Below are 26,282 nucleotides of genomic sequence, written 5' to 3' on the forward strand. Positions count from 1 at the left end.
GTGTAAGTAGATATCCCATGGTATAGGGAATTTATGTCGCAACTTTTACTGTTATCTCAAGCCGATTACTGTCGATTATTGTCAACTTTTACTGTTTTGTTGGGGTGATAGTGTATGAACGGCACAATTTGAGAGACTACCAGCATCACACAGCTGCATAGGAATGAACTACGTGAACTATCGGCTTGGGATAACAGTAAAAGTTGCTACATAAACGCCCTATACCATGGGATATCTACTTATGCTTTCGTTTCTCTATGCTAGTACCATCAAAGCTGCAAAGTCAAAAACTCCAAATTCCTTTGTCAAATGATCTATCGTTGTAAAATTGGAGATTTCACACTCTACAACAAACCTGCTGCAATGGTCGTGGGGAAATGCAAAAAAAGGATAGATCATACATCAAATTTGAAAGAATCTAATGCTCTATAAGCTCATAATCAGCATGGATATTTTCAACAGTAGTTAAAAAAGTATGAGGCCAAGAAGAGCAAAATATTGGAGGCAATCGAGTATTATTTTTAATGTTAAACCTTGAGGCTAGAATATCTCGAAAACTATTGGAGATATGGAGAAGATTGTGAAATGAATGTTGTAGGAAATTTTGTAAGCTTTAATTTTGCACAGAAGTTTCATATCCGTAAATAAGACGCGTAAAGCTGGGGTTTCCTTTGTACGTAAATGACGTCGTCCACCACGACAGGGAGAGAATCTCAGATTGGGTAGATTTCAATTTGTCTACATAACCTAAAAGATTATGTTCAGCTATGTATTAATGGGGCAGGTTGAGCTTATACTTTCTTATACTTTTGAATGGCAATATGTTGATATTATTAGAAATGTTTAATTCTCTTATAATAAAGACAAATAATGAAAAGTTATTTGATCAGCTGGTTTAGCACACTTGAAATTTGGAAAATATGAATGTCAACAATGCTTGTCGTCGTCGACTGCGGAAATTTACGCACAAACGAAAATACACCTTTAGATCCGTAAGATTTGTGGGGTCGAAAATTTATTGTCTTCCAAATTTTTCATCTACACCATTTTTTGAGCAGACATTGCCTGGACTACATTTTGATTATTCCTTCAAAATGAACGAATTGGAAATTGAGTCCTATGATAAGATGAATAGTCTGTGCCAATATTTTGCAAATAATAAATTGATGTTGAATGCCTCGAAAACAGATTATATGTGTCTACAAACCATCAGAGTAGGAGGTTAAGACACAATGAAACACCTAAATTATTCATTGGAGAGTCGGAATTGGTAATCAAGAGCTCAACGGACTTCTTAGGGGTGAAACTGGAGAAAGGGCTGGTTGGGGGGGAACATTGGATAAGATTGAAAGTAAAATAGCGAGTGGAATTTTGTCTTAAGGAATTTAAGTAATTAAATAATAAGCCTCTATTGAAGTCGGTCTATCATTGCTTGGTGGAGTCACATATTACATATTCAGTGGCCCTATGGGGAGCTAGAGTAACCTTCAGAAAATTTTCATTTGTCAAAAGAAAGCATTGCGCACTATGTTGAGGTTGCATCCACAAACACATTGTAGGGACTATTTTATTAAAATGGAGATTCTCAGTGTTCCCTGTCTCTATATTTTGGAAATGTGTGTAATATTAGAAGGTGTTCACTACAGACTATTAATAAGACGCATGAATATAATACACGGCATAAGAGTACCTTCTCGGAATATCATAGATTGTTTTGTATGAAGAAAAACCCAGTTATATTGGTAGAAAGATTTTCCAAGTACTACCAATTCGGTTGCGGGAAATATTAACGATAGAAACGTTTAAACGAAGTTTGAAATTATTTCTAAAGGAGGAATGCTTTTATAGTCTGAAGGACTATTTTGATTACTGTAATAGAGTCAAATACAAATAGTAATTATATACTAGATATAAATTTAATAAAAATTAATGGTGTCTCGCTTTTGCTAGCACTTTGACTTGTCTGACGCCGTTGAGGCCAACCAGACGTAATATATATCTATCTATCTATCTATAACGAATAAAGTAAACGCTTTCTAAAATGAGAAGAAAACTACGTCAACCCTAGCTCTAATTCAACTAAAATCTCAACCGCAAATACAACCAAAACATTTGGAAACTGAATTTCGCTACAACAAATAGTGCGCAGTTGATCAGAATCAAATTACTACCTAAATTAAATTTTAGTCTCCAGCAACTAACTCAACTAAAATAGACACGCCCCATATCATAGTTGAATTACGCATAGCCCTGCCTATAAACCCTTTGTAGTAGTTCAATCATGAAAGCCTTCTATCAAATATAATCTGATAGCAAACCTTATAATAGACTTGGGCCCCTATGCAGATACTCGGTTTAAACGGACAAATGTCAGCTGTTCGTTTAAACCCCGTATGAAACATATTATGATAAATGCAACCATATCTACAAGCAAAGGTGGTTTAACGTTGAACGTAGTGTTAGCATATGGCCCTTAGCAAACCCCATTTAACCTCTCGATTAATTTTTTTCATTCAATAATAAAGGACGAAATAGTTATAGTTACTACAAGTAACTGCTTCCATTGTGAAATAAATAAATAAATGCCACAGACCGCACTGAATCTCGCCACTTTTTCCTTATTCACCAGCGTTCGTACCGCTGCCAGGGGGTTCACAAATTACTGGCAAGCATCAAAATTCAGCCTCGGATAATAGACCAAGCGAAGTGAGGTCTAAGATCCTAGTCGACGGTTTTTCATTTCATTTTATATTTATATTTATGTTCCGCATTTACAGCGAAAAGCGGCTATAGATTTTGATGAAATTTGACAGGTATGTTCCTTTTTGAATTTCGCGTCGACGTATATATAAGGCGGGATGCACACCGGGGAAACGCATTTCGTGAAGCCCTCTTTCATGAAACTTGTTTCATGCAATCCGTTTCACTCGCGCATGCATACAAAAGAAACGTTCCCTGCTTAATCTTATCAGTCGATTGCGAGCAACTTTCGTTTCACGTTTCCTGAAACTTTTTCCACGAAACGCGTTTTTACGCGCATTTACGGCGAAACGCGGTAATAGATTTTGATGAAATTTGACAGGTATGTTCCTTTTTGAATTGCGCGTCGATGTATAGAAGGTTTTTGGAAATTTTGCATTTCAAGGATAATATAAAAGGAAAAAGGAGCCTCATTCATACGCCAATATTAGAGTAAAAATCAGACTATAAAATTATTCATCATAAATCAGCTGTAGAAAGATTTTATAAATTGCATGCCATGGCGCATGCAATTCAATATCTCAATGTAACTTGGTAAAAAAGCTGTGTAGACTATTAATTGCATGCCTAATTGAATGCAATTTTTATTCACTATCAAATGAATTATTGATTGCATGCGATAACGCATGTACCTAAAATAACATAGTATTTTCTCTCGACCTTTCTCTGCTTTCAACTCGGGCTGACCTGTCACCAGTATGTCTTGAAGGAGCTTAGCTTCTGATGTTAGCATTTTTGATACACCAACCCCAACAGCCACTAGCCGTTTTTACACCGATATCTCGCCGACATGACATAGACTGGATTTACTCTGTTGGACAGTATAGGGGAGGCTGTGGTTTATAACTGCGCGAGGTCTGCTGCTCACAGAACTACTAGTAGACATTGATTTCAATTTTAATTTATTCCATTCTAACAAGATAATGCATGCCACGGCCTTCTAAAGAAAATAGCTGATATCTGTATAGCAAGCAATGTAGTGCAAGCAGAAATAATAATAATAAGAAGTATACTTGCCAATCTAGGATACAACTAACTTAAGTATACTTCAAGAACTTGAAAAATAAATAAAATTAATGGAAAAAGTTTTAGTTTTAGTTTTATCCTAAGTCATTGACCAGCGCTGCTGGATATACTATGTCAAGGGTTTATAAAACATGTCACAATAAAGTTTCAAAATGTCATCTCACATCAAGAAATTCACTCAGGTTATAAAATGGAAGCTCCACCAAGCAGAAAACAATGTAATGCAAGCATAAATAATATAAGAAATAGAGTTTGTATGTACTTGACAATCTAGAATGCAACTAACATAAATATAATTATGTATAACTAAATATAAGAACTTGAGAAAAAAAATAAATGGAAAACAGTTTCTACGCACCTTTGCTTGATTATACCATAGAGAGACAATAGCATAAGTAGATATCCCATGGTATAGGGCGTTTATGTCGCAACTTTTATCGTTATCTCAAGCCGATAGTCCACGTAGTTCTTTCCTGTGAAGCTTTATGACGCTGGTAGTCTCTCATATTGTGCCGTTCATACACTCTTACTTTTCCGTTGTGTAATACCATTGTTATTATTATTATAATTGTGTTGTGGTGCAGCTGTGCTGTAGTGATTGCTCATGCATTCATTGTTGTTTTAGTTATGTAATAAAATTAGTAGAATTGATGGTGATGTTGTGAAATCTCTCCATAATAAGAAAACAAATATATTTTCAAATTTCACTAAAAAATTATTTAAAAATTTAAAACAGAACCATGGTTTCACGTAGTTTACCAACGCATCATCAGTACTGAGGAATGATGATACAGAAACATTCTTAACCTAATATTAGATTTAAACTACGTGAAACCATGGTTCTGTTTTAAAAGTTTTAAATAAATTTTTAGTGAAATTGACAATATCTTTGTTTTCTTATTATTTTAGTTATGTGTGGATTGTAGTGTGTAGTATAAGTTTTATCTGTGATAGTTGAGTTCTTCAACTCGTATTTTCTTTTTTTAATTAATAATGACGATTGTCTCAACATATTGTATGTTTTATGGCAATAAACGATGATTTGATTTTATACCCGGCCAAAACAGTAAAAACCGAAAATAATAGACAGTAATCGGCTTGAGATAACAATAAAAGTTGCGACATAAACGCCCTATACCATGGGATATCTACTTACGCTATTGTTTCTCTATGATTATACTTCAAGAACTTGAAAAAGAAGAGCAAAATTAATGGAAAACAGTTGCTACACACCTTGGCTTCATCATCATCTATGGGCAGATCGGCAACTTTCACATAATTCGGGTAGGAGTGGAAAAGACGTCTCACAGCCTCAATATTATCCTCGGGAACCTCCAAGAATTCCCTGTCTCTTTCATGGTATTCCAGGGAGTTGCTCATGGAATGGTACAGCAGATAACGCTCATCCTCTTTCACTAACCTGCGAAAAAATATGATGAATGAAAATGACAATATTTCTCCACTGCCGTTATAACGTGGACCACACTTCACATACTTATAGACTAGTAGTTCTGTGAGCAGTAGACCTCACGCAGTATTCTCATCCACAAGTACCTGATTGAAACTATAGACCTTATGGAAATACAGCAATAGACTGGCTTCTCCACACATCTGTGTAATCACTTGTCAACTGATTTATGATGATAATAATTATTCTATAGTCTGATTTTTACTCTAATATTGGCATATGAAGGAGGCTCCTTTTTCCTTTTATATTATCCTTGAAATGCAACATTTCCAAAAACCTTGTATATACGTCGACGCGCAATTAAAAAGGATCATACCTGTCAAATTTCATGAAAATCTATTACCGCGTTTCGCCGTAAATGCGCAACATATAAACATTCAAACATTTAAACATTAAGAGAAATGCCAAACAGTCGACTTGAATCTTAGACCTCACTTCGCTCGGTCAATGAAAACAAGGTTTCTGATAAAAATTATAGATCTAAAGCCGGATGCACAAAAGCCTGTTAAATTTGAATCACGATTAAATGCCATGAGAACCAATCAGAAAAGGGGATTTTTAAAACATTTCTCATCAGAGATGGTTTTTTAACGTTTCTCTGATTGGATCTCATGGCAATTAATCACGGTTAACATTTAACAGGCGTTTGTGCAACAACCGAGCCGAAGATGTTAAGTTAATGATATCTATATATATCATTATATCATTATTATATATATATATATATTATATATATATATATAATATATATATATATATATATATAATGAATGTCTGTTCGTGTGTTAGTTTGTTTCTTCCCTATAGACTCGAAAACTACTTGACACAGAACGGCATGAAACTTTGTGAATATGTTGTGTGAATATTGGGGATGGTTTCTGACCAGAAATTTTAATAGAGGGGCTAATAATAATTATATATTAATCCATTTACAGACCTATGTTTTCGAAACTGTCGGCCGAGCGGCTAACGTAGAACGGGAATATCATCATGATTCAAGATCATGTAGTGATATGATTTATTTAGATGATTTAGCATCTAAACTTACCAGCTGTAATAAACACGTCACTTTGTGATAAAATTGTTTACTGGTATTAAAACGGTAGTTTTAAGCACATAGGAAGTCAGTATTGAGATGTAAATAAAAATATTGATTGTCAGATAAATTTCATGATTCACCAAATAAAGTCAAGTGTGACATGATATACATTGACTTTTTGGCGGTAAGAAGTTCGCCGGGTAAGCTAGTTAGTTATAATATCGGGGCACCGAGCTTCGCTCGTTATTTTTATTTATTGATAAACAGAACACAATTCCCTAAAATAATCGTGTTTATATTTTACAGCTGGCCATACGTCAGCTTATGAATTTCGGGGATGCAATATTTTGATTTTCCACAGAATCACTCGCTCACTTTTTACTATCCACAGGCGACGAAAGTCTCAGCTGTTTCAGCCAAGGATGAATTATCCTTTTAATGTCGTTCAGCGAGTTTTCCCAAGGATGAGACCTAGTGCAATCGAATTTTTATATCATACACCTACTATGTTCCAAATTTCGTGAAAATCGTTTAAGCCGTTTTCGAGATCCGTTGAGCATAAATAACCAGATATAAAAATATAAAAATGACCAGATAACCAGCGATATACAAATATAAACAGATATACAGAAGTTTCTCGCTTAATATAATAGGATAATGTATCAGCACTCATTAAATTCACTATTCCCTAATTAATATTTGTAGAATAATCATAAATCTCAACTAAAATCAATTAAAATACAAAATATATCTACTTAACTTACCTACAAATATTCAGTTGAAGTAAGGAAACTTTTGAATCAAGCTGTAACTGAACAACTTTACTAACTTTACCATCAGGATCTATCGTGTTCCTATTTCCAAATACTGTACATTTTTTTACACCTGGAAAACAAAGATTTCAACTTCAACAAAAATCTAAATTAATAGGATCAGCTTGATACAATAATATATGTAGAATAATGGAAAATTGAATTGAATAGAATAAAGATTATGGTTTATCAATCCATTCCGAACAGCAATGTATACAGGCGAATCACGCCTTATATAAAGGTGCGTACAGACTTTCGCTCTGCTCCGCAACCGAACGTCACTCAGCAGAGCGATTGATGATCGACCGGCGAGCAACAGTAGTTCGACCGGGGAACGCGAGAAGATCTAACATCTTCCATAACGTTCATGATGGGTGCGTGGGCGGTGCGACTGTGGTTCGATGGTGGTACGAGGGCGGTACGAGGGAGGAGCGTGCTCGGTGCTGGTTGGAAGCGCGAATATGTGTACGCAGCTTAAGGTTGTGGCAACGTTAGCCTACCCTCGACTGTTTGGCCAACTGCTCGGTGACGAGCAGGCAGGTGTGCGACGGAGCATTGTCGTGATGGAGGATCCACGAATCGTCAATCCCCAGACGGACTCGATGAACCCGGGCGGTTAGTCGACGGAGCACCTCTCTGTAGTACTGGCCGTTTACAGTTTGCCCGGGTGACACTAACTCTTTGTGAACGGCCAGTACTACAGAGAGTTGCTCCGTCGACTAACCACCCGGGTTCATCAAGTCGGAATTGCCAATTCGTGGATCCTCCATCACGACAATGCTCCGTCGCACACCTGCCTGCTCATCACCGAGCAGTTGGCGAAACAGTGGAGGGTAACGTTGCCACATCCTCCTTACAGCCCGTTTATGGCACCACCGGACATCTTTTTGTTCCCCAAGATCAAGAGACAAGTTAAGGGGACGCGGTTCGGGACTCTGAAAAACGTTCAACGTGCTACGACGAGGGCTCTAGACAGCATAAAGGTTGCCCACTTCCAGGGAGCGTTCAGGGATTGGAAAATCCGGTATCAGTGTGTTATCGACTCCAATGGGGACTACTTTGAAGATTCCTAAAGAAAAATTGTACATATTTTGCCAATAAAAATTTCCTGAGGTCAGTCCGGTTACTTATTATACAGACCCTGTATATTCGTATGGCTTTTATTGGTGGGGAGTTCCTGACGGAAGTTGCACCTCGCCCGAATATATCATTTGAGCCGTCAATGAGCCTTACGACTGTCATACTTCAGCCGGGACCAACAATTAACGTGCCCATCCGATAACACGGGAGTGACCTGTTCAAAAAATTTTGGCTCTGAGTGGGTTTGAACCTGGGATCTCTAGGTTGCTACGCAAGCACTCTATCCACTAGACCACGGATCACTACAGTGATAGTGATTAGACAGTATTATCATAGAGAAAAGATAGCATAAGAAGATATAGCATGGTATAGGCACAGAATAGATACAGAATGGTAACTATCAATCAAACGCCTATCCAACCAATGCCTTTTTACATGGCACAAATACTAGACACGTCACGTGACCTTAGGAGGTTCCAATCCTGGTCTTATGATTGACTCGCGGCAGTGAACGAGATCAATTGATCCGGATCAGTAAAGTGATCCGAACATCCCATCAATACTATTACAATGCGGAACTTTCTAACAAGATGGCGGATTTTTGTGCCAGGGTACTAGCCGAGTTTCCATACTGTATGTATACTGTGGGATAGGTCGTTCATGTTCCAAATTTCAAGCAGATTTTTTGTTAACTCAAGCCGATTACTGTCGACAACTGTCCAATATTACTGTTTTGTTGTGGTGAAAGTGTAAGAACGGGACAGTAAGAGAGACTACCAGCCTCACATAGCTTCAAAAAAACAACTACTAGGACTATCGGCTTGAGTTAAAAATTGAAATTCAAAACATAAACACCCTATACCATGGGATATCATTTTATGCTATCTTTTATCTACTGTATGCTGGTACTGAAACGTTGGAATCCGCCTTAAACCGACATGCAGTATAAAAATCTTTAATTTTTTTTGGATCTTGAAATTGTTTGTGAATCAAATCATCAACTCTAAATAAACACAAGACTGTCTATTTTAAATTGGGGTTTAATAAGTTTAGGACGAATGCCTGTTGTTTTTTCCTCAATTGTATGTATTATAATAATGCCTTTATTGATCAATTATGATACACAATTCATTAAAATAGCTGGGGAGGACCAACAGTCACAGCCCAAAACTGTTTCTCCCATATACTGTTTTGATCCATATACTAGTCCAGAAAGAAGATTAATTTCTCAATTTAATAATATTTCTGTCCAATTTCCATGACTTTTTTTGTACAGAATTCTACAAATAAATAAATGAAACAAGTATTTCTGTGAACAGTAGACCTCACGCAGTTTTCTCATCCACAAGTATCTGGTGCCACCTGTTCACTGACTTCTGCAGACATCTGTGTAATGCATGCAATGAATAATCCACTTGTCAGCTGATTGATTATGGATAATTATATAGTCTGATTACTCCTATCTTCAGAATAGATGATATATTACAATATACATAGTGTTATCGGAGTATGGAGGAAATTCATTTCCTTTCATATTATCCTTAAATGCAAAATTTCAAAAAAACCTTGTGTATACATCGACGCGCAGTTAAAAAAGGAATATTCCTGCCAAATGTCATAGAATTCTATCAAAGCGTTTGACCTTAAATGCGTTACATACTTACAATTTAAGAATATCGAGTTGAAACATAGACCTCACTGCGTTCGGACAATTATAATATTTCGATTATCGATTCAATAATACACAATTATTCATTAGAATAATCGAGGGAGAAACAAAACTGTTCCTCCCTCGAATTTGATTCATTTACTAGACAAGAAAGTAGGTTATGTTTTCTCAACTTTATAATATTTCTGTTAAATTTCCTATGAATATTTTTGTACAGAATTCTATGAATAAATCAATGTAACAAATATAATGATACATGTATCAAATAGGCTTATAATGATATAATGATACGAGTGTCAAATATAATAATACATGTAACAAATATGATACGAATGTCGAATGTAATTATACATGTATCAAATATAATAATACATGTAACAAATATGATACGAGTGTCAAATGTAATGATACACGTAGCAAGGAAAATGATACGTGTATCAAATATAATGATACTTGTAACAAATATGATACGAGTGTCAAATGTAATGATACATGTATCAAATATAGTGATACGTGTAGCAAGGAAAATGATACGTGTATCAAATAAAATGATACGTAATCTCACCATCAGTCAGGTACAACGGCAAATCGTCGTGCAGTTTGACAGCTGCAAACTCATCGACTGCCGCATCATAGTCCATATTCTCCACCAAATCATGCAACATTTCTTTCAATTTCTGTTTGTATATTGACCGCGCATCCGAGTATCTGAAATCAGAACGTCAACTCATTAGCACTGAAAATTTACTACAGTGAGGTACACGTTATAATATTGAAGTATACGATTTACATTGGTGTTGCTATCCTTGTCTTTCAATCAACATATATTAATATTTGAGGTTTAAGTACAAGAGAGGGCCGGCTGCGCCCCAACTTCGCCCTCCTAGGTTTTAAATAAAGGCAGCTAATCAAAAAAAAATCAAAATCATTTATTATTCAAAAAACAAATTTACAGTATAAAATACAACACTTTCACAAAACTTGTCTAACCTAATCCTTATATGACAATTTACAAGACACATTGAGAAGAAAAAATCCCTGCAAAGGTTTAACCTGAGCGCAGGAATGAGTCGCTATAAATAACATAATAACAATATCGAGGGAAACAGGATGTTGAAAAACTACTCTATAAAATGAAAGAAATTAATATTAAATATACAGACAAATCAATCAATCAACAAAGCAGATAGCTCTATCCAGCTCCGCAACTTTGCCAGATCGTTTTATAAATGTAGAAATATAACTAGTGGTTCTGTGAACAGTAGACCTCACGCAGTATTCTCATCCACAAGTACGGTACCTGATTGAAACTATAGACGTCATGGAAATACAGCAATAGACTGGCTTCTCCACACATCTGTGTAATCACTTGTCAGCTGATTTATGATGAATAATTCTATAGTCTGATTTTTACTCTAATATTGGCGTTTGAAGGAGGCTCCTTTTTCCTTTTATATTATCCTTGAAATGCAAAATTTCCAAAAACCTTGTATATACGTCGACGCGCAATTAAAAAAGGAACATACCTGTCAAATTTCATGAAAATCTATTACCGCGTTTCGTCGTAAATGCGCAACACATAAACATTCAAACATTTAAACAAACATTCAAACATTTAAACAAACATTCAAACATTTAAACATTTGAACATTAAGAGAAATGCCAAACCGTCGACTTGAATCTTAGACCTCAGTTCGCTCGGTCAATAATACTACCCGTTCAAAAACATCGAACATTGAAAATGTATCTTTCCATCAACGTTAGTAGACAGTTTCAATTTCAATTTCAATTTATTTTCCTTTACACACATACATAAAATACAAGTAATATTAAATTACAACAAGAATAAACAACTAGCAGAATTAGTACAAAAATGTCCGTACAAGATGCTAATTCAGAATTTGGTGTAAAGGGGTGGGATTGAAGCTCTTCCAACTATGGTTACCCATGTACTAGGAAGGCTTTCAATCCTTGAGAGGGAAAATAAAGGATTAGGAAAAAAGGTGAGGTGGGATGATAGGATAGTTAATTTAATAAAGAAAAATAAATCAAAAGGTCCACACTAGATTGGTAAGTGAGCACACAAAAACACTAAGTTCCTCTTTTACTTTGTTTAATTTACAGGTAGAAAAAATAGTTCGTTTTAATCCAAATACTAATATCATGTTTTATTTTTCTAGTCAATTTTGCGCAGCAGATATATTCTTCAGGAATTTTATTTATCAATTTAGTGCTTAAATATATAAGTTGTCTTCTGATGGTTTCAATGTTTGTATTGTACATAAGATACTTATTTGAGGAGGGTCTCAGATTGTACAGGTTATTGATTGTGTTATTTGTGCAAGGAAAATTAGCTTTATGTTTGATTATATATTTCGCTACATTTATTACGTACAACTGCCTAACTGTTAACACATTAAACTCTTTGAAAGTCAAGTCGGTTGGGTAAAGTCTGGGTTTATTTAAATTGTTTTGATTATTGATTTTTGAATTATGAAAAGCTCTTCTAAGTGAGAATTATAGCAGCCCCCCCATACGGATATACCATACTGAATTATGGACTGGACCAGTGCAAAGTAAACCATTTTTAGATGTTTTGAGTTCAGAATTTTTTTTGTTTCGTAGAATTTATAGGATAGATATCTCATTCTTCTGCAAATAAATTTTATGTGTATGTCCCACTTCAAATTTTCATCTATTTGGACACCTAGATATTTGGTACTTTTGACTCTTTTAATAGTAGGGCAGGTGCAGTTATTGTTGCAGTTTGAGTGGAGTTTCAGATTTAAATTCTCATCAGGTTTACCAGTTGTATTGAATGCGAAGGTGATGTAATTGGTTTTTTCAATGTTCAGGCTCAGGGTGTTTCTGTCCAACCAATTTTTTATGAGCAAACAGTTCTGTTCTGCAATTTCATGTACCCCAGTCCAAGATTCCACATGGAAAATAGCTGCAGTGTCATCTGCGAATGATATAGTTGTGGCGTTTTTTTTAATTTCAGCTTTAATAAGTCATTGACATATAATATAAAGAGGATTGGTGATAGTACCGTTCCCTGAGGCAAACCGTAGGAGGTCATTTTGGAGACATCAGTAAGTCCGTCGATTGTTAAAGACTGGGTTCTATCTCTCAAGTAGCTCTTTATGAGTTCTAGAAATATTCCCCTAAAGCCATATCTTTCGAGTTTATTGTAAAGAAAACTATTGGTATAGTATCAAAGGCTTTTTTAATATCCAGGAAAACTGCTATAGATTTGTAATTGGAATTCAAGTTTTGTGAAACAGTATTAGAAAATTCAATTAACGCATCTTCGGTACTTTTCGCAGTCTGGAATCCAAATTGATTCTTATCTATTATTTTATGCTTGTTCAAATACACAACTAATCTCTTCTTTATAATTTTCTCCATGATTTTTGCTAGATTACTAATAAGGCTGATTGGTCTGTAGTTACTTGGGTCCAAGGGATCTCCTTGCTTGAATAAAGGTTTTATCTTGGCGGTTTTGAAATGTTTAGGGAAGTAGCCTTGTTCAAAGCATTTGTTGAAAATCACGGAAAGCGGCTGTGAAATAGTGTGGCTTATATGTTTGAGTACTGTGTTATTGAGATTATCCAAGCCTGGGGTGCAGTTATTTTTCAGCTCTTTTATTGTCGCTTGAACTTCATTGAAGTTTGTCGGTCTCATAAAGAAGGAATTCGGTAGAGGAGTTTCAATTACATCGTTGTTGAAATTGAAATTTGGAGAGCTTGTGGGATCATTGTTTATAGTTTTAGCCTGTCTCTCCCCAACATTGGTGAAAAAGTCATTCAACCTCTTGGCATCAACTCCAATTTTACAACACTCTTTCTTCCCCTCCCCGATAGCCTCATTAATGAGCTCCAAAGCTTTGAACTATTGGTGTTACATTGTTCTATTTTATCCCTATAATAGTTATCCTTCGCCTCACTTATGAGCCTATTCAATGTATTACGATAAACTCTGTATGTATTTATCGAATCAGCATCTGCAGGGCCTTTTCTTATTTTATCATGCATTTTATCCCGTATAATAATTGATCTTATTATTCCGTCCGTAATCCAAGGTTTTAAGGGACGCTTTCGGCGAGGAATATACTTCTCAGTTTTACTTGAATCCATAAAACCATTTATACGATCCACAAAATTGTCAACTAGGGTATCTATAGTATCATCATTTCCAAAAATAGTATTCCAATTTTCTTTTTCCGATTTTTCAGCAATTAGTTTGTAGTTGTATGCAATTTTAACGTTATTTGTAGGCCTGTTTCTATGTGAAGTGGTTTCAGGATTTTTCTCATTACCCAAGTGTAATAGTACAGAATAATGATCAGTTATTGTTGTTTTGAAAATATTTCCAAAAATATAGTTGAATTTGCTGTTATTTTTGAAAAATATGTGATCTATGCACGATTCAGTTGTGGTCGAGACTCCCATTTATATAAGACTTATAACCTCTGCTCAGTAAAATATGCAGGTATTCCTGAACCTGTGTGCTAGTTGATTGAATATTAATATTTATATCACAACCATGCAAACAGTTATTGAATTAGGTATATTATCGAGGAAGTTATTTAGACTGCTGATAAAATTCTCAGTGTTTTGATTTCTAGGTGATCTATAAATTCCTATAATTCTAAAAATTTTTTCATCCGACATTTTCAATTCCAAGCACAAAGATTGGCATCAACTATGTTACAGGCAATCTCACAGACATCAATATTATCTCTAACATAAATGCACAGACCGTCGCATTTGTTCATCTTTGAGCATTATTTACTTCGGTGATACCTGAGATCTTGTAAGTGAATGGCATGTTCTCGGTATGCCAAGTTTCGGTTAGAACAATTACATGTATATCAGTTTTTAAGCTGTTTATACAACAAATGAGCTGGTTGAAATTTGCATGGAGGCTACGGATATAGTTGAAAAAATATTTAAAAATTCAACATTTTTTCCATTTTGGAAGGAACAAAATAATGTAGTCATCGATTTCTGGAGTGAAGTTATCAGTTTCCAGTGATGTAAGGATTTCATCGATATCAGCCATGATCAATTTTGTTAGTATTAGCTTCTCCTTTCAACAACCTTTCTCGATTCCATGACCAAAAGCTCTTCTCTGCTGTCCTTCACTCTATCAATTATGTCCTGAATTGCATCATTGTAGCCTGTTGTTAGTACCTGAAACTTCTGTATGCCTGGATATTGCAACAATAGCATGCGGCACACTGTTATAAATTGTATTGTCTCTTGTGTCAATTCTCACTAATACTACATCCTTTGATGTGAGCCCCTGTGCTTCGTGAATTGTGTTAATTCTTTGAGACTTATATTTTTTCATTGAATCACTTAGAATTTGTTTCTCTTTTTGCGTAAATGTCAGTATCAGAGTATCTTCCTTTAGCTGATGAGTTTCGCCGTTTTTGAAAGTTGGAAGTATAGATTTTATTTGGGGGTTTTTTGTGCTGATTTCGTGGTAGAATGATTGAAGGGCAAAACCATTGATATAGAAAATAAGATTAAGAAGAGCGAAGTCCGCTATGATGCCACTGCGCTAGTGTAGCTACCAGAAAAATCGGGCAAGAAGTCGGGTATTCGTATTCGTTGTGTAGAAAAAGAGCCTTTTTCAAATGTTAATATTTTTCTATTGAAGCAATAAAAAATATTCAAAGAATGGTATTTATAAGGAATATTGTGCTTAGTTGATTCATTATCATATTTGCCAAGTAATAAAATATAGTTTCGGTAATATTATAATGAATATTTTATTTCCATAGATCCAATGTAGGTATCCATATTCCATTCCATTCCATAATTTGTCTTATATTGTAATATTTGTGAACTATGAAAATATTGTATGCTAAATTTGTATTATAAAAAATATTATTTGCTAAAATTGTCTATAAATTCTTCATCATCTATTGTTTTATTTTTCCTGTTCTTATAATATGTAGTTATTTATTATCTTATAGAAATATAAGAGTATAGAGTATAGTTAGGTACCTATACTTAAGTTGTAAGACTAATAATAAGTAATCTGAAATATTGTGATAACAGTTAATTTATTATTATTTGCAATCTAATAAAATATAGGTAATATTAGCGATCTATAATTTTTGTTTTATTTTTCCCGTTTATAATATGTAGTTATTATTATCGACCCGTGTTCGGATGGACACGTTAAACCGTCGGTCCCGGCTGCCTAAAAAGCAGTCGTTAGGTCATGTCAGAAACCCGAAATTGATCAGTTGCGACCTGAAAACTCTGACACCAGACCTGAGCCAGCCAGGTCACTCGATAGGATTATTAGTGTCTATAATGTATTAATGTTGCTCAACTGTGCTATTTTTCTGTAATCTATAACCATTCTCAGGTAATCTCGGACTAGAATTTTTCTAATTATTTTCCTTTCTTCTTTCTTCAAATTTTCTAGATCAGCTTTCCTGTTGAGATTTAGGGTCTCACTGGCATATAGCATTGATGGCTTATTACTGTATCATAACGGTTTATTATTATTATCTTATATAAAATATAGGAGTATAGAGTATAGTTAGGTAGGTATACCTATACTTAAGTTGCAAAACGAATGAGAACAGTTTCATGAAATATTGTGATAACGGTTAATTTATTATTATTTGCCATCTAATTAATATACGGTAATATTAGCAATCTATAATTTTTGTTTTATTTTTCCCGTCTTATAATATGTAGTTATTTATTATCTTATATTAATATCGGAGTATAGAGTATAGTTAGGTACCTATACTTAGTTGCAAAACGAATGGAAACAGTTTCACGAAATATTGTGATAATGATTAATTTATTATTATTTGCCATCTAATAAAATATACAGTAATATCAGCGATCTATAATATGTTTTTTTCCATATCCTAATTACAATAGACAAAAATATTGTAAAAATGAGATTCATTTTCTAATAGAATGGACAAAATCTGTAGTGAGGTAGGTTCACTAAATTAGATGTTTGGTCGAGTTAAAAATAATGTTCAATGATCAAATCATTGTATCATATAGCAATGGAAATGACGAAAAGTTGAAAAAAAATTATATTGAAATCCATCAAGTATGTCAAAAGATATAACGCAATGAAAGTCGATGTTTTCCCATATAAGTCTGCCTGGGCGCCTGACTTCTTGCCCGATTTTCAATGGCGACGAGAAATGAAAGAGGCATCACTCTTCCAAACGCTTGAAGGTATAGCTAGTCATCTAACTATATATTATATCAATGGGCAAAACAGCTACAGGACACCGCTTAGTCATTGTTATATATTCCTCAGGCTCACAGAAATCTGAAATTTTGTTCCACTTGGTAACTACTGGAGATCTTTCTATGTAAGGTATCTGGTTGGAGTCACCTACTACTATATTTCCGTTGCTCCACTCAATTCTGCATAAATCCGATGTATCCCGCATGCATCATTAGTCCCTCATCAATGTAAACTTTTTCATATTTTTTGCCCGAATTTATTATGTAGGATGCTACTGTCCTATAATTAATTTAAGCTGGATAGATAAGTTCTCTTTTGTGTAACGTCTTGAGACTGATTCTCTTATATCTTTAATGCTTGCTCTAGTTTGAGTTAATACTAGATCTTTTCCTGGCGTGTGTTCTCTTATGATATATGTAGATTTTCCACAGCCAGGTACTCCTTCTATCCAACTGACTTGTGGAATAGAGGCTTGTTGATGTGTATTTTATTTATTTTAGTTATTAGCTCGCCTCCAGCATAAGTTCTGTATCTTTAGTGACTAATATGTATTTTTCAGTGGTTTGAACTTATTTTCGGCTTCTAGGAATTCAACATATTTGCCTCCTTCTTCTAGACTATACCCCATTCTGTAAAAAGTGTTTGTTTTGAATAAAAATTTCTTCATATCATTATCAAATATGTTCATATTTTTTCTCTTCACAGCATCAATGTTTTGTTCGTTACGTCTTTGTATATACTATTGAGAACTTCTTTATATATTTTAGCATTTTCAGCATCCGCCTTTTCAAGGAGATTACGTAGGTCTATCATTGTATTAATATATCTTTCGTACTTTGATATACCCTCAAAGAAACAGCAGGATACTCAGTATCGCTGTTATTAAATTGACTGGGTATTTCCAAGTAATCAAATTCTAATCCCTTGATTATAAAATACAAAGCGAAGGGCTTCATTTTCAAGGACAGAACTCAGCATACTTATTGACGGTATATTATCTTGAATTGAATAGTTAAAAATATCAATTCCTATCACTAAAGGGTAATTATCCAAACTCCACCTGTTAAGTAGAGCAAGCATATATTAAATCTAGTTGAGCTTGTTTGCTTGTTTGCTTGTTTCTACAATGAATACAGGACAGTGAGATTCTACAGAAAAGGCCTTAACATATTTTAACCTCAGTGTCAGGAAGTTGTAACCATTCGTTAAAATCAATTTTGGAGCATTGTAAGAATTTTGAAAGCCCCTTAGATAACATCATGCTGTCTCCTTCTTTACATGCATACGAGATAACTAAATCTACATATTCACCATAATTATAAACAAGATTGATTCTACTTTTTGGGTTTTAACAGTCATGTTGAACATTTTAAATGTATCTAGTGTTTCACATATATTCTTATGGTAATATTATTTTGTGTAACAATAGAAACTTTCTGTTTACTGAAGTGTTGCAAGGCACCGAGAAAAATCTTTTTAATACCCATAGTCGGTCTTTTCAACAACCTTCCTCAGCGCCTTTTCATACTCCGGACAGTTTTTGTCACTTACTTTGTGGTTAGCTGGATTGTTACGTTTTTACAGTTTATACATACTGGGTTTATTTAGATTTGGACACGACTTGATATCATGATTGGTCTCTGCACAGTGGCTGCATGTGTTGTGTTCCTGGGAACAGAAACGTCCGATGTGGCCAAGTCCATTGCATTGAAACACCTACTTACTGATACAAAGTCTTTTACATTGCTTGATGACCAGTCTATAAATACTCTTCTCATATTTTTAATTTATTTCTAATATCTGCTGCGCATTCTACAACCCAGTAACCTGCTTCCTATCTTTTGGGCCTATCTTGAAAATTGGTTTAAAAGAATTTCTGAATTTTCAAGTGAAATATAATCTTGAAAGTTCCTATTGAAAATATCGCCAACTATTCTTCTTGACTCCACTCGGCAGGGACATTGTATATTACCAATTTAGGTTTAATTTTAGGTGGCTCACTTACCTCGAATTTAGCATCTTGTAGCGTAGAATAGCTAAAAATGTTATTTTTATCTACACTAGAGTCCATCACAAGAAGTACTCCTCCGCCATTCACATTGATTGCTTTTTTAACTTTCAAAGAGTTGTCTACTAACTTTGTCTTTCCATAAGCTGAGGACATGATTCTAGTTTGGAGTTATTGAAAACATTTTTTTTACATTTTTCTTTTTTAATCTGATGATTAAAATTGCAACAAATATTATTGAGAAGAGATTGATTTCTAAAATCATGAAAAGTGAGAAATGAAGTTTGTAGGAAATTAGCATTATGGTATTTTATTTTGATAATTTCAACACACCAATTTTTCGCCAACACGACAACACAGAATGTTCTCTGATGGGTTGATTGGATTGGCGTATCGACGGCAGCCAGACCTGATAAAAGCGCTCACACTCACATTCCGGGACGACACGTCACGGTACGATAGGACAGAAAGCTCTATGTTTATTTAGGATTTTTTCTAGACATTTTTAATTGATCAATTATTTATTAATTCTTGAGAAAACAACAACAGGTCGATGTAACTTACTAAGCGCGAGGTCTACTGTTCACAGAACTACTAGTTAAAATTACTTACAGAATTTACTTACACTCCAAGTTTAAGGTGTGCGTGTTTTTTGGTTCGATGTGACAGCCGTTGGTAATGCCACATACATCCCACCGATAATCGATTTCTTGCCACACTCGTACTAGCATATCAGGCCTAACTTGTGCAACCGCAGTGATCCGATTTCGGAGGTCATTAAGCTTGTCTGGTAGAGGCAGAACATAAACCTTATCCTTAATGAAACCCCACAGGAAGAAATCCATCGGTGTTAAATCCGGTGAGCGAGGTGGCCATGCAATTGGCCGTGCATGGTAAATCCAGCGAAGTTGAAAGAAATTGTCTAAAAAATTCGAAACTTCTCCAGCATGAGGTGGTGCACCGTCATGCTGAACAAGTGCCCTTTTACTTTCAGCATGACGGTGCACCAGCTCATTTCCACGGAGACGTTCAGGATTTTTTAGACGATTGCTTTAATCTTCGCTGGATTTACCATGCACGGCCAATTGCATGGCCACCTCGCTCACAGGATTTAACACCGGTGGATTTCTTACTGAGGGGTTTCATCAAGGATAAGGTTTATGTTTCGCCTCTACCAGACAAGCTTAATGACCTCATAAATCGGATCACATTCGGATCGCTGCGGTTGCACAAGTTACGCCTAATATGCTGCTACGACTGTGGCAAGAAATCGGTTATCGGTGGGATGTATGTCGCATTACCAACGGCTGTTACATCTAACCAAAATAGCACCCACACCTTAATCTTGAAGTGTTTTGTGACAAAATAACACCTTTCTCAGTACTGCAAGTAATTTTAATAAATATCTATGTGCTTTCAAAGTTGTAAAGTCCTTTTATAAATCACTCTGTCTGTATTAACAGGAACTTACTTTGAATTCCTTGTGATTCCAAACGTCTGCGCATAATTTAAAGGAAGCCCTTCTCTCAGTTTCACCGATTTGGAAGCTGCTTCTTTCAGAACATTTGGAATAACCTGAAAAATTATGATTTTTTTTAAATATTGACTCCTCCCTATGTAGTCAAGAAAAATCTTCAAGTAATCACTCCAGAAATTTAAAATGTTTCATAAAAAACGTGAAAATTTGATATAAGCATGATCATCAATAAATTGCACCTCAATTCATTGCTTAATATCGTTGGATAATTCTTTAATTCATGCTTTGTTATAACTCTTGAACTTCATTTTTACAGTAGTTTTTTGTAACTTTTCAATTGATTCAAGTGCATGTCAAATAAGCACAGCTGTGCTTTCAGTGAATTAGTTTGTGTTTTCTGATTCAAAATTTGTCTAAATAACTCAATATTTTTAAGTTCTGAGAGTTTATTGAATATAATCATTCTATTATATCCGGTTTTTAATCAAATCAAATTCAAAATTTCTAGTTTGTTTATTTCTGGACTGAAAAGTGGAATCAAATCAAGTGGATAGCATAACCTATAATTTTTATTCATTCATAACTCTACCTTCATTGTATTATCATTCATCCCATCATAATCACCTAGGCTTAAAATACTTCTAGAAAGTCGTCTTTGTAAAATAATAAATAATAATTAAGTCTAGCTATTCATAGTGTGCACAGCGTTTTAAAGAAAACACAAACTCTTCATCATACTTATAAATATGATATTCCTTATAATTATTACTTTGAAATACTGCAAATCAAATAATAATCTAGTTCATCATAGTGTATAGAGCGTTGAAAAATATTACGAACCATTATCCTACTTGGCTTTTAGCCTCATCAACATAGCAGTTTTCTATAAATTCAAAATTGATCTTACTAAAAGATGGTGCAGAAGAAGCGCATGTTTTTCAAACGGCGAGTACTCGGCGACGGGAAGGGGGTATTACCTTTGAACCAATGTTGGCAGACGGCACATACTATGCCATTTCAGTTGCTATGAGCGTTGGAACGTACAACAGAGTGTATCGCTGTCGAGCAGTGTTTTTAGAAACAATGAATCTGTAGTCACAGTGCAACGCTTTTCAGTTAATATTTCAGATTTGAATGTTGAGGTGCCTAATTGAAATACTTACTGCACTCCGATGGGTTACAGCGTTTAGAAGTACTGGTTCTGTGATGAAAAAGAAACCACCTGATCTTCCCCGTCCAGAAAATGTAGACCGAGTCAAAAAGCAGTTGATATTTTTAGTCCTAGACGATCAACTAGACGGCATGGTCTCAGGACTAGACAACACTAACTCGGTCTTTATCTTCCGGAGAACGAACTGAACGGGGAAGACCAGGTGGTTTCCAGAGAAACCAACAGAGAAACCAGTACTTCTAAACGCTGTAACCCATCGGGGTACAGTATTTCGATCAGACACTGCACCTCGACCCTCAACTCTAAAATATTGACGGAAAAGCGTTGCACTGTGACTACAGATTCATTGTTTCTATAAAATTGCTCGTTGTAAGTTCCAACGCTCATAGAAACTGAAATGGCATAGTAGGGGCCGTCTGCCATCATTCGTTCAAGAGCAATACCCCCTCCCTCCTCAAAAAAAAAAAAGGATACTTCATAACTTTATTGTTCTTCACCAAAAAATTAATTTATTTCTTCGTATTGTATACAGCGTTTGATTATTATTTCTGATGTGATCTCTCCAAAAATCTCTATTACAGATCTGTCTCTGTATAATAAGGCTCTTACACTGAGTTGTACAGAAGCCTGTTAAATTTTAATCATAATTAAATGCCACGAGAGCCAATCAGAGAAGTCTTCATTTCAAAAAAGTATTTCGTGATTGGTTCTCATGGCATTCAATCACGACCAGAATCTAACAGCCTTTTGTGCAACCGGGCTTTAGTTTGGTTCTTCATATTTATAACCTACTATAATAAAGTAAAGAGCTGGCTTATATACGTACAGAATAGTAAAATTATGTTTGACGCATCGTCACGTCTGAACTACTGGACTGATTAACTTGAAATTTTGCATATAGATTCTCAATCAACCGAGGATGGTTATAGGCCTATTTTCAATTCTTTAAAATTCCATTATGTCAAGTTTTCAATTCGTCATGACACCAGTTGTTGAATAGAAACAGCTGAAAATTTATTTTAAAAGGGAAACTAGATGATAGGTATGATTGAGGATCCTATTGGAATCAAAATAACCAAAATTTTGGTTCGCCATCTTAAAACCGCTATCTTTAATCCAACTTCATTTTTTTTAATTGGAAGGTGGTCATATGATACATGATTTCGATACAGAATTTCAGAATAGTGGAAACCGCACATCGATAACTCAAACCGTTCAAAAGTTATTTTCATTCAAAGATACTGATGCACATAGATTCTTAAATAACCGAAGATGGTTATAGGCCTATTTTCAATTCTTCAAAATTTCATTAGTTTGTCAAGTTTTGAAATAGACCCCTTACGGAGCAAGGGTTACGTAACATAAAACAACATGATGGGAGAATTACCTTCTCAAACATATCAATGTAGGCCGTACACTGGTAGGCGGACAATGTAATGTGTAGTGAATGCTCATCCGTGGTTTTGGCCTGGTGAACGAAGCCTCGAGGAAAGAACAGCAAGTCTCCCGGATTCAGAACACAATCGATTATCGGTGGCCCAAGATCCGATTCCGATAGATTTTTACTCGAATACCTTGGCAATGTCTCCGCTTCAGATCTGCACAAAATGACAGAAATTTGAGAACAGTATTTGAATTGATTCAAACACAATATCAATCAATCAATTTAATTCAATTTCAATTTATTAAAACACACAAAACAAGACAAAACCAATAAAATACAATAAAATGTTACAAATATAAAAAACCATGGGCTTTGTGGTTGGGTGTGTTGGAGAAGGGAAAAAGAGAGGAGGATACCTAGCCAACTATGGTTTCCCATGTAATAGGCAGGCGAAGAAGAGAAGAGAGAAGTGATGAGGAAAAAAGGGAAGGGAGAAATGGGGGGAAGGAGGAAAACAGAGGAATAAAGGTAAGCGAGTCCGCTGAAAAATGAAAAAAGCTAATGAAAAAACAATGCTGGAGCAGAAATCTCGAGTCATATATCTAAATGGAAAAAGAAATTACTGTATGTCCAGTTTTTTACATCCAATTTAATTTTTCCGCTGATCTTATTGTCCATGAGAAAGTGATTTGGAATGAGGTTTATTATTTTAGTACCTATGTAAATTAACTGTCTTATATAGCTGTACACTAAATATTAGTGTTATAGGTTACATATTTGTTAGCAGTGGCCCTTAGATTATAATAATTAAGTGAAGAGTTTAATGTGAGAGGAAAATCGAATCTATATTTTATTAAGTACTCGATTACGGTTTTTATGTATGATTGACGTATAGTCATGACCTCAAAATCACTAAAAACCATTTCCGTTGGATAGAACCTGGGTTTGCTTAATATAGTTTTAATTATCAGTTTTTGTGCTACAAATAATTCAGCAATATGACATTGAAACAGCCTCCCCAAACAACTATGCCATACTGCAGAATTGACTTGACTAGAGCATGATATATCATTTTCAGGAGGTTCTTATTAAGAATTCTGTTGACTTGGTAAAACTTAAAAGATAAATATCTCATCAATCAATCAATCAATCTTTTATTGTCAAGAAACATAAAAATGTTACAAACAACGTCATTTTCAACAATAGCTTATATAAAGACCGAGAATACAATTAGTAAGTGAAATAATACAAAATATAAAGCAGACACTAAGGCTCAACTCACACTTACGCAACTCAGGTCGAGAAGAGACTCGACTCTAGTTGAGAGCATGTGTTTTCAAATGGTGACAGTCGCGGAAACTAGATACGACTGGTGTGAGTGTCACCATTTGGAAACGCATGCTGCGTCGAGAAGAGACTCGACTCTAGTTGAGAGCATGTGTTTTCAAATGGTGACAGTCGCGGAAACTAGATACGACTGGTGTGAGTGTCACCATTTGGAAACGCATGCTGCGTCGAGAAGAGACTCGACTCTAGTCGAGAGCATGTGTTTTCAAGTGGTGACAGTCTCAGAGACTAGAGTCGACTGGTCTGAATGTCACCATTTGGAAACACATGCTCTCAACTAGAGTCGAGTCTCTTCTCGACGCAGCATGTGTTTTCAAATGGTGACACTCAGACCAGTCAACTCTAGTCTCCGCGACTGTCACCATTTGAAAACACATGCTCTCAACTAGAGTCGAGTCTCTTCTCGACCTGAGTTGCGTAAGTGTGAGTTGAGCCTAACTCTAATAATGAATCCCAGGCTATACTGTTCTTAAAGAATATTTGATGAAGATAATTGACTTACAGAGGAGCATAGACCTTCCAGTGTTTGGATCCCTCAATCTGCAGCACAAACGCCTCGATGTCATCGTAATGGGGCGCAAACCCCTGTGACCCGGCCGGTGTCAGATACAGGTTGCACCCAACAAACCCCAGCTTCTCCTGCAGTTCCGAATTGATCCTGTGAATGTCCGGGATGAACGCTTGCGGGTTCAGAAACCGCACACTGCAACCGTTGCGATACAAGTCCCACACGATATGCGGCAGGGCGCGACCTTCAAATCAAATTTATTCGTTTTCAAAAAACTGTTTATTACAATACATCTATAGTATAATCTACAAGGTAAATTGGCTGACACATCCATGAGGGTTATGTTTTACACCCCCGATCATATATCATAAGACACAGACAAGGGGAATGAACAGCTTATCATTCCTACCAAACGCTCTGTCAAATCAAATCATTCATTGTCAAAAACACAATGTGTCACAACAACGCCAGCAATACATATTATAGAACACTATAGCATAGAGAAACAATAGCGTAAGTAGATATCCCATGGTATAGGGAATTTATGTCGCAACTTTTACTGTTATCTCAAGCCGATTACTGTCGATTGTCAATTTTTACTGTTTTGTTGGGGTGATAGTGTATGAACGGCACAATATGAGAGACTACCAGCGTCACACAGCTGCATAGGAAAGAACTATGTGAACTATCGGCTTGAGATAATAGTAAAACTTGCGACATAAACGCCCTATACCATGGGATATCTATGCTATCGTTTATCTATGACTATAGTGGTCCATGTAACATCCATGTAATAATGGCGGTGGAGAAAGATAGGAGAACAATGTTGCCTATCCTCTGTCTTGTCAATGCCTTCTATGGAGGGTGACTGATACCGGTTTATTAATATAATATAAACTGTTCATTCTCGTTTTAAATAATCAATTATATTTTATTATAAGAAATTATATTTACAATAATTTCATGATGAATTTTAATCAATTCGAAATATTATGTTAATTGTTAATTCTACATTGTAAAAAGACGATCTAGCAACAGAGCAAAGCGAGATGGAGGTAGCGCTATCCGCTTTGTTGAATGATAGACAAGGATGGCAATATAATTACTAATCAAACGTGCTAGTGCTAGTTGCGTAGCATTATTCAATTTTTCAAGCAAAAGGCAATAGTTTTTTTATTCAGATATTTTTTTTTGAGATTTTTCTATGTTTGGTACAATACTTATAACTGATACCTTCAGGATATGTGTTTCCCGAACGCCGTTTGTGTAGGAGGTGACGTCCAAACAT

The 26,282-nt window shown here is 35.3% G+C and overlaps 1 protein-coding gene across 1 annotated transcript; it reads right to left on the reverse strand.

The window, feature by feature from the left end:
* Positions 1 to 5,019: 5,019 nt before the first annotated feature.
* LOC120353620 (bifunctional lysine-specific demethylase and histidyl-hydroxylase NO66-like) lies at positions 5,020 to 26,282 on the reverse strand (the record flags this gene model as incomplete). Its single annotated transcript, XM_039438156.1, has 7 exons — positions 26,228 to 26,282; positions 24,989 to 25,238; positions 23,143 to 23,353; positions 20,579 to 20,682; positions 10,420 to 10,562; positions 7,058 to 7,178; positions 5,020 to 5,206 (listed from the first exon to the last, which is right to left on the reverse strand). Coding segments are annotated over exons 1-7 (1,071 nt in total), but the record flags the coding sequence as incomplete, so codon positions are not given.

This window comes from Nilaparvata lugens, chromosome 11 (assembly GCF_014356525.2).
Source record: "Nilaparvata lugens isolate BPH chromosome 11, ASM1435652v1, whole genome shotgun sequence".
NCBI lineage: Eukaryota > Metazoa > Arthropoda > Insecta > Hemiptera > Delphacidae > Nilaparvata > Nilaparvata lugens.